The sequence below is a fragment of the Phaenicophaeus curvirostris genome, chromosome 5, assembly GCF_032191515.1.
Source record: "Phaenicophaeus curvirostris isolate KB17595 chromosome 5, BPBGC_Pcur_1.0, whole genome shotgun sequence".
Classification (NCBI taxonomy): Eukaryota; Metazoa; Chordata; class Aves; order Cuculiformes; family Cuculidae; genus Phaenicophaeus; species Phaenicophaeus curvirostris.
In genome coordinates this window covers 40,136,919-40,153,527 of record NC_091396.1, presented here as the reverse complement: position 1 = coordinate 40,153,527, position 16,609 = coordinate 40,136,919, and the positions used below count along the sequence as shown (strand labels likewise).

The following is a 16,609-nucleotide window of genomic DNA, read 5'->3' as shown; positions in this document are numbered from 1 at the left end:
CACCTGCCGTTAGGCACATATTACACTTCAAATAGTATAAGAGGTTCCAGGTATCTCATACTATAATAGTAATTGCAAAGAAATTGGAAAGAACACAGAAATGAAAATGGCACAGAGAAAGGAATTATAAGATTTGAGGAACAGAACCCAGAGTTCTATGGGCACTGTACACTAGAAACAGACATTAGGACAGATGTTATTTGCAGGATATGAATACTTTGAAAGCAGATTGTAGTTAACTAGGTTGATAAAATCTAGGAGTTAAGTTGATGAAATGAAGTCAATAAAAACCTGGACTAGATATGGGAAAACAATTCTGAATATAAAGTTTTTATTGGGTTGTGAGATGTTCCTGAAAGAACAGATAATTGATTTGTTTAAATCTGTGTTAGATTGAGATTGTGGTCTATTTTTTTGCCTTTCCTATAGTATGTTAAAATTGCTTGAAAAATATCGGGTAACTTCAGTGGATATTGGAATTTAGCTGCTTGGAGGTGGTTTATTGATATCTTTATATGCCATCTCCCTGTATTCTTTTAATTTGTAAATCTCATTTGATGTTTTGATTGGGTGACAGGTCTTAAAATATATAATGAACAACTGGGCAAATAGTTACACATTGGAGTGTTGACAATAAATTAAAGGGTGTTTGGGGGTATGGATAGTTTATATTTGTACAGAAGATTGTAAAATCTCAAAGATTCTTCCTAGTCCACCTTGGATTGCTGTGAACTTTTTGTTTTTGTTCTGGGGGTTTGGTTTTTAAGTCTTAGTACTAGAAAGGTGGAACTGAAGTTTGCCTTCAGCTTCTTGTCACAGAAATTAATTAGCAATTGAATCTTTAAAAGTATCACTCTTAAATGTCCTTTGTAGTATAATTTGAGATCTAAGCTACACATCCTTAGTGGAAACCACATCCCTAACCTGTTTCTAAAATTATTTGAGCCTGGGTTCAGACAATATACATTTGTGTACATTTTTTGAAATTGTTTGTAATTTAATATAAGTGTAATTGTAACGTGTTTGATATAAGTAAATGAGAAACTGATCACTTTTGCTGATCACTTTTAATTATACAAATGTTAAATGCTTCTTTTTGTCAGTTATGCTATTGACTAGACTCCTGGAGTTGTTTTCAGGTGTTATAATTCTCTCTTGTTTAGGTGAGAATTTTTTTCACACTTCTCAATGCTCCTGTTCTTTAATTTTCAACATTTTGCTTTAGAAGTTATTTTTGCCTTTTGTTCTATATGTAAATATATGTATGTATTATAGATTTTCTTGATAGCTGCCGAGCTAGTACTCTGCTGGCAGAGTTAGATGATGATGAGGATTTACCTGAACCAGATGAAGAAGATGATGAAAATGAAGATGATAACCAAGAAGATCAAGAATATGAAGAAGTTATGGTATGTTATAATTAAGATAGATGATATCTTAATTGACTAACAGATGCATTAAAAATCCAGGCTCCTAGGTATGATCTTTCTGTTAGTTAGAACAACTGTATTTTGATTTAGGACTATTAACTTGAAGTACATATCCACTAAGGCTCTAAATGAAATGCCGAAGTTAAAATTATTATGTTTTTCAGGGGCTGCAAACTGAGTACCACTTTATGAAAACAGTTCATTGTTGCTTTTCCCTATTGTTGCAGGTATTTTAAGAAAGCTGTTCGCTCACACGTTCAAATGGGTATTATATAATTGCAAGGCCTAACTAGGTAGGACAGCTAGCAGGGCAGTCCCTTTTCTGTACAAATTTAATTGTATCACCTAGAATCATAGAGTTGGATCGTCAAGTCCAACCATTCCTACCAATCACTAAACCATGCCCCTCAGCACCTTGTCTACTCGTCCTTTAAACTCCTCCAGGGAAGGTAACTCAACCACCTCCCTGGACAACCACCTTTAATACTGATTCCAGGAAAAAGCTGTTTTGAACACTGGGATGCCCTGGGAATTTATAGGTCAGAATTAACATCTTAAAAACAGCCTGGGAACAGGCAGTAGAAATGATGGATTGCTAGTTCACTGGCTGATGAAATCATATAACTTTGTGGGTAGGCTGCTGAATTTTGTAATGGTTTAACTGTAGACCTGTGGTAAGCAAACTGTAGTAATTTCAGTGTGCCGGAGGAAATATGTTTTGCAAGGCAAAATCCAGCAGGTTAGTGCATATAGGTCTTGCCTATGTAATTGTGAGTTCTGGTTCTTCAGTGGTGTGATGAATGCTTGGTCTTCTGCCACCATTAAAGTGATCCAAATGCATACTGCTAGGTCTAAGAAGACTATAAGACTACAGTAATGATAATTTAATGTTCATTACATTTGTGTTAATATGGTTTTATGGAATTATAGAAACTTCCTCATGTAGTTAACATACACAACTTTTAGTAATTTAAACCAAGATACTTAGTATTTTAACCTAGTATGATTATGCTTTTAATAGAAACATCACTAAATAATTTATTTCACGTTCTGCAGAAAGATAAGAAGTTAGGAATGGAAAAAACAGTGCTACTTAAATGGATCTACCATGCAAACAATAACCTTATTTTTTTGATTGTTTATCGTTTTTCTAGAATTATTAGAGTTACTATTGTTCTTCATGGGGAGAACCAGAAATAGCTAAATTAGTCTTGGCATAAGATGATGCAGCAAGAATCGGATCCAGAAAAGAAGAGTTTCTGATTTTTGCTTCCAGTCCTGTTCCATCTGATATGCTATGTAATTCTCAATGAGTAGCTGAACAGATTAAAACTTGTTGCAGAAAAGTTACAAGCAATTAATACTTGCTACAACTTATTGAAAATTAGATTTCTTCCCTCCAAAATAGTACTAGTATTTTGGTATTTGATTTAACCTCTGAATAATATGTGTATATGTTGTATATCATTATATGTATACACTTTCAAAAAAATGTTTCAGAAAAGTTTATTTGTTTACTTTGACACCATTGATTTTATTTGTATCTCTGATATTCCAAAGTTTGTGGAATACACAAAATAGCTACTCCAACTTTGCTGGTCTACGGTGCTCTGCATTTCCCCATATTCTGGTGCTTTGTGTAAAGTTTCATGCTTTCCAGAAACTGTAAATACCTTGTTGAAAGGGTAGTCCATTTCTGTTGATTTCTGTATGTCTGTGATTTTGATAATGCTCTTGATTCCTACTTGATCAGTTAAATGGAACTAATACTGTTATGTGCCAGCTTTGATATATTTTGTGTCAACTATAGTTTACATGGCTGCTGTATTCCCTAACTAACTTTTAAATTTTTGATCAAAGGATTCTTTGCATCTAAAAACCAACTTTTTTTTTTCTTAATAGGAAGAAGAAGAGTATGAAACTAAAGGAGGTCGTAGAAGAACATGGGATGATGATTATGTCTTGAAACGGCAGTTTTCTGCTCTGGTTCCTGCTTTTGACCCAAGACCTGGTCGTACTAATGTTCAACAGACAACTGACCTAGAAATCCCTCCACCGGGTATGCTGACAAAACATTTGTGATGCTTGGTATGGGTTTAGTATGGAGACTCCCTGTTAAGGACCCATTGAGCTCTGGGGATCTCATCACTATTAACCAGTACAACATGCTTTTGTGGACGTGTGGCTTTTCTGTTTGAGTGTTTCATCTGCCTCTGCGGGTCCACGCATTATTGAGGGAAAAGTAAATTAAGTGTTGTGTAAAGCAAGCATACTCATGAATTTAATTTTGATTAGCGATAACTCTCTTGCTATGTCTGGTTCCACCTGCAGGGAATAATGCATGTATTGAGCTATCTAAAATAGCTTTAATTGGAGAGTGCATGTTGACATAGTCCAAAGCAGAGGCAATGTGAGAAAGCTAATACAATAATTGAGCAGCCTGTATGACCAGCAGCATAGCATCTGATCCTGCTCCTTAGGTCATACAGAAAACAGATACGTAGGTTTAGCTTAAGTGAAAACAAGCTGCTGTTGATTTTGATTAACTGAAAGGAGTCCATACAACAAGAGGATACTATGTATGAAAAGAAGAATGCATGTGCTGTGTTAAAATTAAAGGAGATGTTATCAAGATGTAAGGATCACTAGGGATTACAGAAGCTCCTGTTAGCTTTACTCACATTAAGAAGTGCTGCAGCTGTAGCCCTTGGATATAGATTATAGTTACAAGTCCATGTCATGTCTTCTGCGTGCCTGCAGAAGTCTTCGTTTCCTTATGGAGCCTCTTTACTACGTTTAAGCAAACTTGACATGCATTATGTATTTTCTGCTAATGGTTTCTAAAATGTTTTTTCATATCCAGGTACACCTCATTCAGAACTTTTGGAAGAGGTTGAGTGCATGCCTTCGCCACGTTTAGCACTTACCTTGAAAGTTTCAGGTCTTGGAACAACTCGAGAAGTAGAACTGCCTCTAACAAACTTTCGATCTACTATCTTTTACTATGTACAGAAATTGTTACAGCTTTCCTGTAATGGCAATGTGAAATCTGATAAACTTAGACGTATTTGGGAGCCAACATACACGTAAGTTCACAGATTTGTTATTCTATGGAGAGAACACTGACCAACTAGGAAATGGGTGTGAAACAATGTTAAGTTCTTCCTCCTCCTGCAGGAAGCAATGCTAGAATTAGTTTTTATTGTATTTATGTCAGGATGTTCTTACTGGCTTTAAAGCTAGTGCTGTGACTATGAATCAAAAAAGTCATAACCTCTAATGCTCAACTGTGACTTGGTAATAAGATTTCAAAAGTTAAGCAGTTGATTAAGAGAGGAGAATTTGATTTGCTTAGGGATCTGCCTGGAGGAATCCTATGGGCATGTAATCCTAGAAAAAGGAGAGGTCCAGGAGGAGTAATTGATTTTTCAAGGATCACTTCACGCTCAAGAAAAATCCATCCTGATGTGTGGAAAGTCAGGTAGAAGCAGTTAGAGACCTGCATGGATGAAAAGAAACTCCCAACAGAACTCGAAACATAAAAAGAAGCATGCAAGAGATGGCAGAAAGGTCAAGTGACCCAGGAGAAATACAGAGACATTGTCCCAGCATGAAGGTATCTGGTTAGGAAAGGCAGAGCCCATCTGGAGTTGAATCTGAGGCATTTCAGGCATGTGAAGGGCACAAAGTTAGGGAACACTTGAAAAAACAGGACACACAAGTCCATGGAACCCAATGGGATGCACCCACAAGAGCTTACCACTCTCGATTATCTCTGAAAGGTCACAGTGACTGGGAGACATTTCTGAGGACTGGAGGAAAGCAAGTCACTCCTATCCCCTAGAATAGGGAACTACAGACTGATCACACTCTCCTTCATCCCTGGGAAGTTGATGGAGATAGTTCTGGAAAGTATTTTCAAACAGTGAAGGACAAGAAGGTGACTGGGGTTAGGTAGCATGGATTTATGAAATCATTCTTAACCAGTCTGATAGCTTTCTGTGATAAGATGACTTGCTTAGTGGATGAGGAGAAAGCAGCAAATGTTATTTTCTTTGCCTTCAGCAAATCTTTCATCACTTTCTCCCTCACTAACAAACTAATAAATGTGGACTAGATAGCACCTGAAAACTGTTGGAACTGCCAGGCTCAGATGGTTTTGGTCGCTGCTATGAAGTCCAGCTGGAGGCCTGCCATTAGTGGTGTACCCCAGGGGTCAATACTGGATCCAGTACTAATTAATATCTATATTAATGAAGGGTATGATGGAGCAGAGCAGACCCTCAGCAAGCTTGCAGACAAAACTGCCATTCTGAGGGACCTCATCAGGCTGGAGGAACTTCATGAAGTTTCATAAAAAGAAATGCAACATCTAACAGCTGGGGAGAAATAACTATGTGTGCTAGTACTGGCTGGGGGCCAGCTGGCTGCAAAGCAGCTTGGCAGAAAAGGTTGGTCCTGGGTCGACATGAGTTGAACATGAGGTATCTGTCACCTGCAGAACGAAGGTACAGAATTGCTGTTTAGATGCTTGAATTGAAGTCACTGACTCAGCTAGTCTGCTATATCTCTAGGAGAGGATGATAGGAATTGAGAGTGATGTTTTGTCTCTGCTTGAGTTGCTGGTGAGGCACGCTGGGTAAATTAGGATTTAGAGGCTCTTGAGAGTTGGTACAAGTTGGTGTGAGTGTAGGTGAGATGGCTTAGCTGGTAAAAAAGGGCATTGAGATAGGACAAGCACTGAGATCTGAAGAGAGATAGGAAACTGCTAGCTGTAGAAAAAGAGGTCCTTTGAATAGTAGCAATCATTTATACTTACTAGTTTAGACCAGTGAGCATTGGACTAGGACTTAGAGTGTCTTCTATACTTAATTCATTCTGCTTTCTTACTTCATAGCACGTATAATTATAATGACAAGCATATTGTATTGTATTTTCCCGTACTTTGTACTAATTTGTAATCTGTATTCTGTAGGTTATTGCAGTATTGATTGCATTATTTGATTAGTGTTTCCAGCAGTGCATGTGTTGAGTCTAGTTTTCGGAGTTGCTGTGTATCAAAAACTGTGCTGTAGCAGAAGTGTTTTCTAGTTAGACAGCAGAAGAAAGATGTAAACAGGCAATCTCCTAAGTTAATACATAGCTACATACACAATAGTTAATACATAGTAGTTAATACATAACTACCCCAGAACTTCAAAATTTCAAATAGCTGGTGCATATGCAGCAACGAACCAGCAGTTGGTTTGGGAAATCTGCACAACAAAGGTTGTTTGATTGCTCAAACCTAAATTAAATACTTCGCAAAATAAATATTGACATAATGAAAATTAAATGGAAGTTTACGCTGATGCAGCTAAGTTCTTATCCTAGATCATCTGTGCAGCAAAGAGCAGCTGCTATTGATGCTTCACATCATGTTATCTAAATGTCATTGATGTCTAACAAGTCAATGTATAACTTCAGAATTTAGACATTGTGATCAGAGTATGAAATAATAATTTATTGTTTTGATGTCTAGAATCATGTACAGAGAAATGAAGGATTCTGACAAAGAGAAAGAAAGTGGAAAAATGGTAAGATTTACTTCCATGCCTTTGTGTATGTTCTCATGGCTGTTTAAACAAAAGCAAAACAAATCTTATTGCAGTTTTTGAAATGCTTCATTAAAAGAACTAACAGTTTTCAGTTACTTAAAGGATACGAATGAGTATATTTGTAAATGCATGCTCCTTTAAAAAGACAGTATGTAATGCATGTGGAATCTTAAAGACTTTACAATCAGGAAAAACCAACATTTGGTGGTTCCTGTTGTAGGGTTGCTGGTCAGTAGAGCATGTGGAGCAGTACCTTGGCACTGACGAATTACCAAAGAATGACTTGATAACCTACCTGCAGAAGAATGCAGACTCAGCTTTCCTGCGCCACTGGAAATTAACCGGCACTAATAAAAGTATTAGGAAAAACAGAAATTGTTCCCAGCTCATAGCTGCATACAAGGTATATGTCTGCATCCAAACTTCTTTTATTATGAATGGCTGTGTGCTTTGTTTTGCAGCTTTAGAGATTCATGTGAAGGAGGGATATGACACGGATAGGAAAGCTGAATGTTCACATGCCAATATCAAGTTTAGGTTTTGCTGCTTTTTTTGTTCATGTCTTTTGTTAAATGTATTCATGTTAAAATGCTTTTAAATCATGATTTATACCATCCACAATTTAACTAATTGTTGAGGTTAAATGCAGTAACCATTCTGATATTTCAGATCATTAACTTGGAGCATACAGTCCTAAACAGACAGTTTTCATTCTTAACAGTTCTTTTTTTACAGGATTTTTGTGAACATGGATCAAAATCTGGATTAAGCCAGGGGGCCATTTCCACTCTTCAGAATTCTGATATCCTTAGTTTGGCAAAGGAACAACCTCAGGCCAAAGCTGGCAGTGGGCAGAACTCCTGTGGAGTAGAAGATGTTCTGCAGTTACTTCGCATTTTGTATATAGTTGCCAGTGACCCTTACACAGCACGATCTTCTCAAGAAGGTTTGTTAGTTACCTAGCAGAGCTTCTTTAAATGTTTTAATCAAAACCAAATAAAGGGAAATATTTTCTCTTGGTATTTTCAGAAGGAGATGAGCATCCTCAGTTTAACTTTCCACCAGATGAATTCACAAGCAAAAAAATTACTACAAAGATTCTGCAACAGATTGAGGTATTACATTAATATATTATGCACATAATATGGTGTGTATTACATACAGAGAGATAATATGGCTTTAAAACTATTATATTCTTTCTCACTTGGTTGAAATTATTAGCTTATTTTCATTTTGACTTTTAAATTGTTTTATACAGTATATGATGCATTTTATTTTGGATGAGTAAATTCTGTTAGAAGAGATAAGGCTAAGTAAAAACATACAAAGAAAAGAAGTTGGGATAGAATTTCATCTTTTGGTTATGGAGAATAAATTTTTTTTTCTCACATCAAACATTGGAGTTAACCATGTAATGTGTGCACGTGTGTCTGCTGATATTGTAACAAAGGCAATTAATTTTGCTGGGGTTCAGAAATGGTTTGTTGTTTATACATTCCACATAAAGCTTTCAAAAACAGCATTTAGAAAACTTGGTATCAGGTCAGTTAGACGTATTAAAAGGAAAAGTTTTAATAAGTAGTTCTTCAGCAGAACTACATTTTCTTACACAAACATTTAAAGAAGATCAAGATTCTTGACTTGCTTGGCTGTTTGAGGTTGTTTTTTTTTTTAATTAAGTTAAGTTGCCCTAATTATTAATTAAAAAAAAAATTTCCTTTTTTCATATTCTTTTAAAGGCTTTACAGGCATCCGGAATATCTTTGTAGTAATAATTTCTGCAGTCTTTTATTTTTATTATACTTGCATTTTAGAAGGGATTATAGTAATGCTTCAGTAGGAATCATCTTTACTACCACCAAGTTTCTTTTGTGTCTTCACATACTGAGGAGGAACATTTAGTCACTTTTGGGCAAAATTCAAAAGTAATTATTTCCAGGTGACTGTACATTCGAATGTCCCCAGAGTGCTTTGAGTATCACATATCCCAGAGATTTACTACAGCCTTTAGTGTGTTTGTGCCTATGCACAGTGTCCACTCTTGATTCGTAGAAATTCTGAACTTCTCATTCATAGCATCTAGAAGCCAGAGTGGGGGAAGTAAGAGTTGCTGAGAAGGAAAAAACTTGCTCAGGCAGAGGTAAAAACTCCATACTTAGGTGTATTTGGTGTCTGTGTACTTAGGTACAAACTTGCTGGGACAATGCGAATCTAATGTTAGAAACTTTTTTTTTTTTTTTTTTTAATGTCTTCCCTTGCATTAAACTACAGGAGCCCTTGGCACTGGCAAGTGGAGCTTTGCCAGACTGGTGTGAGCAGCTAACAAGCAAGTGTCCTTTCTTAATTCCATTTGAAACAAGACAGTTATACTTCACATGCACAGCCTTTGGAGCATCGAGGTAAACAATTTTTTAGAAATTATTAAAAATTAAAAATGTCTGTGTTTTAAATAGTTGTTTTAATTGATAGTTCATAGAAGGAACTTACCCTAATAGGATAGATTTTTGCTTGCCAGATGTAAAACATCTTAGGTAGTAAGAAAAAAGGGAAGAAGATAAGAATATGGAAAATTTTGGACTCTGGACACTTGAAACATTTCTTGTTTGTTGTGTTAGAGGTTTGTGATGAGTAGCCCACCTTCTGTTTGATATTATTCAGGAAACTGCTTTGAAGCAATTTCATTTTTCAACTTTGGCTGAAGAATTGCTCGTGTAGCTCTAGCTAGGTTATCATATCAAGCAGTAATTTGACTGGGTCAAAGTCTTAACAAAACAGACACAATCTAACAAAAATATGCTATTTTGAAACTAATTACCTGCCTACTGAAACTGTAACAAACCCAGACATTAAAACATTTAGGCATACCCTCTGAAATGTTTCGTTACCTAGGAATCCTTAATATTTGAGTGCAGCAGTGATTGTCTTGAGAGCATGTGGACAGTGTAAACCTTTTTGCCAGCTTACTTTTAGGTAATGAGAAAGAAGAGGGGGTTTTTGTGAGTTTTCTTGGCTGTACATGCACTGTGTGTACATGCACGTGGGTGTGTACACTCGGTGTCTGTGTATTCCACTGTATTTGCAAAACAACCAACAGATGTAGCTTCATTCATTGCTGTGTAGATAACAGTGCAGACATGAGTTTTGAACTTTGACTTCAAGTACGTACTGCTATTGGAGGTGGCTGTTCTTTCTTCACTGATATGGGTCTGTGTGTGTGTGGTTGCACTTCAGCTTTGGCCTTGTGTTTCTCTAAGGAGTGTGGAAGTAAATCCTGCTGTAAAACTTTGGTCAGTATCAATGGCTTGCAGTATATAATGGAGGTTGTAATAAGTGTCTTATGAGCAGTTTTGAGCACCTGCGGTTAAAAAGCACTATAGTAAATGCTGACCTCTGTTCATTCCACTGTAATTTTTGGAACCTAGTTATTTGGATCAAGAGTTCTGTGTTTTCCTTGATGCTCTCTGTTCTATCAGAAGTTACAGTTTGCCCTTCATAGCAACTAAAAATTACTTGGTTTTCTAAACTCATAAAAAACAGCCCATATTGGGGCATTTCGGATATTTCTGAGAAATACTTTGGTATATAATTAAAAAAAAAAAAATTAGAAAGAAGTAACCAATACTTAAAAAGCTAACTTTTTCTTCATGGCTACTTTCAAGTTTTCATGTTGATAGACATCGAAGTTTTAAACACCTGTTTGTTTTTCGGTTTTTTTTCCCAGAGCAATTGTCTGGCTACAGAACAGACGTGAAGCCACTGTTGAACGGACAAGGACCACAAGCACAGTGCGACGGGATGATCCAGGAGAATTCAGAGTTGGACGCCTCAAACATGAAAGAGTGAAAGTTCCGCGAGGTGAATCCTTGATGGAGTGGGCAGAAAATGTCATGCAGATTCACGCAGACAGAAAATCTGTTCTAGAGGTAAAGCATATCTGCCTAGCAGAGCGAGGTTAGATAGCTATTTCTAATGTACTGGCTGGGATATTGAATATCCTGTTCCATGATCAACACTAAACATTTCACTGCAATTTTCTTTTACTATTAACATTCCTTACGTTTTTCTAGGTTGAGTTTTTAGGGGAGGAAGGAACAGGCCTGGGCCCTACCTTGGAATTTTATGCATTGGTGGCAGCAGAATTTCAGAGGACAGATTTGGGAGCTTGGCTTTGTGATGATGATTTTCCAGATGATGAGTCTCGTCAGGTATATTTCAATTTGCTTTTTAAAGTGAGTATTTGTGTAAAAGAAAAGTGAGGTAGATATCCAGGAAGGGAAGAACACATGATCAGCAAGCAGCTACTCATCATGGTCAAGAATGGCCACTCTGCTCTGCAGCTTGCTTTCTTACCTGGTCTCTTTTAAACAGAGAAGTAGACTATAATAAGTTTAACAGCACAGATATTGTTAAAGGTGAATTTTACTGTACGTGTCAACACTTTGTGTATGTTTGTTTCTTAAATCAGGTTGATATTGGTGGTGGATTGAAACCCCCTGGATATTATGTACAAAGATCATGTGGACTATTCACAGCACCATTCCCACAAGACAGTGATGAACTTGAAAGAATAACCAAACTTTTTCACTTCCTTGGAATTTTCTTGGCTAAATGTATTCAGGACAACAGACTTGTGGATTTGCCCATTTCTAAACCTTTTTTTAAACTAATGTGTATGGGGGACATTAAAAGTAACATGAGTAAGTTGATATATGAATCACGGGGTGACAGAGACTTGCACTGCACGGAAAGCCAGTCAGAGGCTTCTACAGAAGAAGGGCATGATTCCTTGTCCGTAGGAAGTCTGGAAGAAGACTCCAAATCAGAGTTTATTCTTGATCCACCAAAACCTAAACCTCCTGCCTGGTTTAATGGAATTTTAACATGGGAAGACTTTGAATTAGTAAATCCACATAGAGCTAGGTTTCTAAAAGAAATTAAGGACCTTGCAATTAAAAGGCGTCAAATTCTAAGCAACAAAAGTCTATCGGAAGATGAAAAAAACACAAAACTACAGGAATTAATGCTGAAGAATCCATCTGGTTCAGGGCCTCCACTTAGCGTAGAGGATTTGGGGTAAGATTTTTCATATTTATTTATAAATAAGTGTTGTGTTAGAGACAAATGTTAACACATATAATTAAAAATGAAGATTTCTTCATTTGCTTTGCAAATGTAACATTGCAAGGGGGAATCATTAGAGATGCAGCAAGATCCAGTATGCCATCTGTAGCTTTATTCTCGTTCCTTAATTTGAGAATTTTCTCGGTTTTAGTGTGTGGCTGCCCTGCTTTAAATTGAACAGGTTGACATTTCAGATTCTGTTAATAGGCAGTGCAGTGTTTCAATCTGTGACAAACAGAACATTTGCTGAAAGACACAGAAGTGCTCATACCTGTGTAAACTTGTCAGAATGTCATCTTTTCTAGTTTTAAATTATGTCTTTTGAAACAACAGTCATTTTTCTGCCATTAATATTATGAGTTATTTGTTAAAATTGTGTTGTGCCACAAGGATTGTGGTACAAGTCAGAGTTGATTAAATGCGCACAGCCTTGTGGGCTCCAGCATGGCTTGTTATAGAGAGAAAGCAGTAGCACCACTGAAGATCTTTTGAATTTATAAGCTGAATTTTATGATTTGAGTAGTTTTGAAGCTGGTAACTTCAAGATAACAAACTATGGAATAGTAAATAGTCATCAAACCCAAATAAATAGTAGGTGAGTACAGGCTTGTGCACGCCGTAGATTTGAGACATGTATTATCTGTGTAGTCCACTACTTCTTGTAGTCATGTGTGGTGGTAGCACTGTTGGCGCTTATACAAAGTGATCCACAAAGAATGGTTTGAAGTACCGTGTGATGCTTTTGGGTGTGTGGGGGGCAGTTTATAAACATCTGGTGCATTTGCAAAAGCAGGAACAGACTTGCTTCCAATTAGTAATTATGTTTGTATTTTAAAGTCTAAATTTTCAGTTTTGCCCGTCGTCCAAGGTCTATGGGTTTACAGCTGTTGATCTCAAGCCAGGCGGTGAAGATGAGGTAAGGATACAACCAACCTTTACAATTTAAACGACAGTTAAATTTTTACAGTTAAATTTGTCTCAGCAGTAACTCTAATGCAGAGTAAATTCTTACAGTATTTATCTGTTATCTTTCCAGACAGTAACAATGGATAATGCAGAGGAATACGTAGATCTCATGTTTGAGTTCTGCATGCATACTGGTATACAGAAACAGATGGAGGCATTCAGAGGTAATTTTAAAGGTGGCAGAATCTATAGGAAGTTAGATGGACTTATTTGTGTTAGGGGTGTGACGCTTTCAAGTAGCAGCATAGAAAGGCTTTTGAAAACAAGCCTTTTAAGACTGCAGTAGATTAATTTCATAACACAACAAACAATGGCATTTCATAACAATGGCATTAGTTATGCCATTTCTAATCTTGAAGAGGTTCTGTTTGCCTTAATTAAGAAACTGTTGATTGATTCTGGTTTGGTTATAATTGAAATGCTGATGTTATTTTATAAACATTCTTTTGACTTATGTTTATAACTGTATCTTATGTAATTTAAAGATGGCTTCAATAGAGTCTTCCCAATGGAGAAGCTGAGTTCATTCAGCCATGAAGAAGTTCAGATGATTCTTTGTGGAAATCAGTCGCCTTCTTGGGCAGCTGAGGATATCATCAATTATACTGAACCTAAGCTGGGATATACACGAGACAGGTATTTATATTTTGAGCAGTTTTAAAATAGTAACCAAAATATGCCCTAAGTGACAATGTCCAGAATGTTCATTAGATGAACATGACAAATTGGATGGGATTGATGGACACTGAAGAGCAAGTGATTACCTAAAACCACACAAAATATCCGTGTACATCACAACAGATAAGTTAGAAGGTACTTGGTGTTTGTGTGATGAGAGAGGATTAAAAAATTTTAAAATACCAAACTGTGAACAACTAGCAGAAGTGTAATGGCAGCAAACTAATACAGATGATTAAAAATAGCTTTTTAGAGTTTTTACTTTAAACTGTGGTGGTGGTTGTATTTTCTGTCCTGCTGGGTGCAGTTATTATTTGTCCCTTATTTCTTTCTCTTCGTTTTATTGCTGCTTGTCATGTTTGATCGCAACAACATACAAATTAGTTCTGGAAGTGCGTTAGTATAAGTGTGAGGAAGGATTCCAGTCAAAGATGCTCTGTGGAATGATCCTTCTATTGACCCTGCCCTGCATGGAAAAATGCAGCTGAGATTACAGTGCCTGATAGCCCAGGGCATGTTTCAGCAGGCTGCGCTTTCTTCATGCTCTCTCCTCCCTGTCCGTCTCTGGGATGGTGTGGATGAATGCAGTGGTATCTGGAGGAGTCCTTAAAGATCACTTGTAGTCTGTTACGTTTTTCCTAGTTTTTCATGCGTGAGTCTTTAGAAGGATAGAAATTAAATCATATGTAAGTTGAAGTGGCTTCATACTGCAGAAGTGTGGTACAGAAGTAGTCTTGAGATTGCAGGCAGTTGGATTCTTCTCATAGAATGGGTTTGAGCTTTACTTCTCGACCTATTCACATGCAAGATACCCGATTAACACTCCAAGATAAGTATGTAAAAAAGTTCTTATTTACCTAAATCTCTCAGCAAGTAGATTAAAGAAGTATTTTTATGGGTTTCATGACGTTTTATTCTTAACTCGGTACTGAACAAGCACTAGTATCTTATGACTGCTCAGATGTGGCTAAAGATCACAGTTGCACTGTCTTAAGTTAAGGGAAATGAAAAAAACACTCTTGTAATGTTATCATAACAAATTATTTTAATTTATTTTAAGCCCTGGATTCCTTCGATTTGTGAGAGTCTTGTGCGGTATGTCTTCAGATGAAAGGAAGGCTTTTCTCCAGTTCACCACTGGTTGTTCGACACTCCCACCAGGGGGACTGGCAAACCTGCATCCCCGGCTCACTGTTGTACGCAAGGTACGGCTTCCCCTGGCTGCCCTTCAAACCGTCTGTCTTGGCTTCTGAATGGAATTGTTGCTGTGTTAAATAATAATATGGTTTTTGTTTATTTATTTACTTATAAATGTTGTTGGTTTTAATTTAGAACAGTGCTAAGCTTTCTGTACTAACCTTTGCTTCAGGTCTGTTCTCTGACTTCATATTAGAATATAAAAGAATTAATGTACATATAAAGTTAATGTATTTATAAGTTGGTCTGTAGCTTTCCTGATGCTGGTTTCATGACAGTGGTGTTTGTATGCAGTAAATGCCACCCATTAGAGGACCTTACAACTTTTCTCTTCCATATCGAGTGCTGTGAACAACTGCAGCAAAAAGATGTTTGTTCTTTTGTTCAGGTTGATGCTACAGATGCAAGTTACCCGTCTGTGAATACATGTGTGCATTACCTAAAGCTGCCTGAGTATTCTTCTGAGGAGATTATGAGAGAGCGTCTGCTAGCTGCCACCATGGAGAAAGGCTTCCACCTCAACTGAGCTGCTGACTGCAGTGCGGGACAGGAAAATGTTTTTTTGATACTAGCAAAGCCTCTTGTGTTTGTGTGCAAAAAATATGATCTCCACGCTGTGCTCTGATGAGACTTGCCTTTTTTCACCTGTGAGGCTTTAGGAACATGTGGAATAAGTTTGTTAGCTGCTAATGACAAAATAAATCCTTGTAACCACACAGCCAGCAAGAAATTGGCACAGAACACCGTGTGATGCTTCAAGGGCTTGCACAACTGGAAATTAAGGTGGTTCTGTTTGACTGTTCCAAAGAACAGATCATCAGATTTTCAGTGTTCACTGATACAAATTTCTAACAGTGTATTTGTGTAAAGTTTGTCATTTAATACCTTGTACACTACAGTTGCCATCACTGATCCCCGTTTTGCTGGCTTTAAGCTAACCGGTCAGAAACTTGCTTCCTTAAAACTTAGAGTTAATGGGCATCTCCAGCTTTTTCTTTTTTAATGGTGCCTGCACTATTGGAGTATTTTAGTGGGTTTTTTGCATATAATAATGCACAACTTTTTTTTTTTTTTTCTTTCAGGTGGGAATATATTTTGATTTCTAAAATGCCCTGCTACAAAGATCAAATCCTTAAGTGTGTTTGTGCAGCTCAACAATAAAGCTATTAAAAACACTGGTTCCTAGTGCAAGGCACACTTAAAGCAAGTTTTCCTTTTGGTTGTATTTTCTTTGTATATTATAAACATTTATTTAACTTGTTGCAGTTTGAAGTTAAAAAAACACCCAATGTGTAAGCTCGACAGTAATCAATAAAATGTTTGCAACATTTAAAACTTTCATTTGAATACTTCATTAATACTTCTTGTGTTTTTAAGTCTCTGTACACGTTCTGAACCATGTGCTATGCTTTTTCAGAGGTTTAGAAGAACTACATGGCAACAGTTAATCTCATGAACTCATCGCAAATCTTTTCAAAATTACACAGTGCAGCTTTTTATGAGCTGGTCTGGCAGTGAGTGTGCTGCAGTGCTGGAGCTCCTCAGCTGGGCGCCTGTGAGCTGAGGATCTAGTTCTGTATGCTGGAATACAAACTGGGTCAGATGATGCAGCTGATTCAG

The 16,609-nt window shown here is 37.0% G+C and overlaps 1 protein-coding gene across 11 annotated transcripts in view; it reads left to right on the top strand.

Annotated features, from left to right (window-relative positions):
- The window catches only part of HECTD1 (HECT domain E3 ubiquitin protein ligase 1), a 59,511-nt gene extending 43,187 nt beyond the window's left edge, over nt 1-16,324 (top strand). For 10 of the 11 annotated variants that reach the window (XM_069858370.1, XM_069858361.1, XM_069858363.1 and 7 more), the window contains 16 exons: nt 1,276-1,409; nt 3,333-3,489; nt 4,294-4,516; nt 6,952-7,006; nt 7,248-7,430; nt 7,763-7,973; nt 8,057-8,142; nt 9,299-9,426; nt 10,749-10,950; nt 11,095-11,232; nt 11,493-12,100; nt 12,986-13,064; nt 13,185-13,278; nt 13,600-13,750; nt 14,853-14,997; nt 15,378-16,324. In XM_069858370.1, coding sequence (XP_069714471.1) covers nt 1,276-1,409; nt 3,333-3,489; nt 4,294-4,516; nt 6,952-7,006; nt 7,248-7,430; nt 7,763-7,973; nt 8,057-8,142; nt 9,299-9,426; nt 10,749-10,950; nt 11,095-11,232; nt 11,493-12,100; nt 12,986-13,064; nt 13,185-13,278; nt 13,600-13,750; nt 14,853-14,997; nt 15,378-15,515 — 2,732 coding nt within the window. In that variant the 3' untranslated portion in view covers nt 15,516-16,324. The remainder of the gene's footprint in view (nt 1-1,275; nt 1,410-3,332; nt 3,490-4,293; nt 4,517-6,951; nt 7,007-7,247; nt 7,431-7,762; nt 7,974-8,056; nt 8,143-9,298; nt 9,427-10,748; nt 10,951-11,094; nt 11,233-11,492; nt 12,101-12,985; nt 13,065-13,184; nt 13,279-13,599; nt 13,751-14,852; nt 14,998-15,377) is intronic. The other variant, XM_069858367.1, reaches the window with a different exon arrangement.
- Nucleotides 16,325-16,609: the final 285 nt, after the last annotated feature.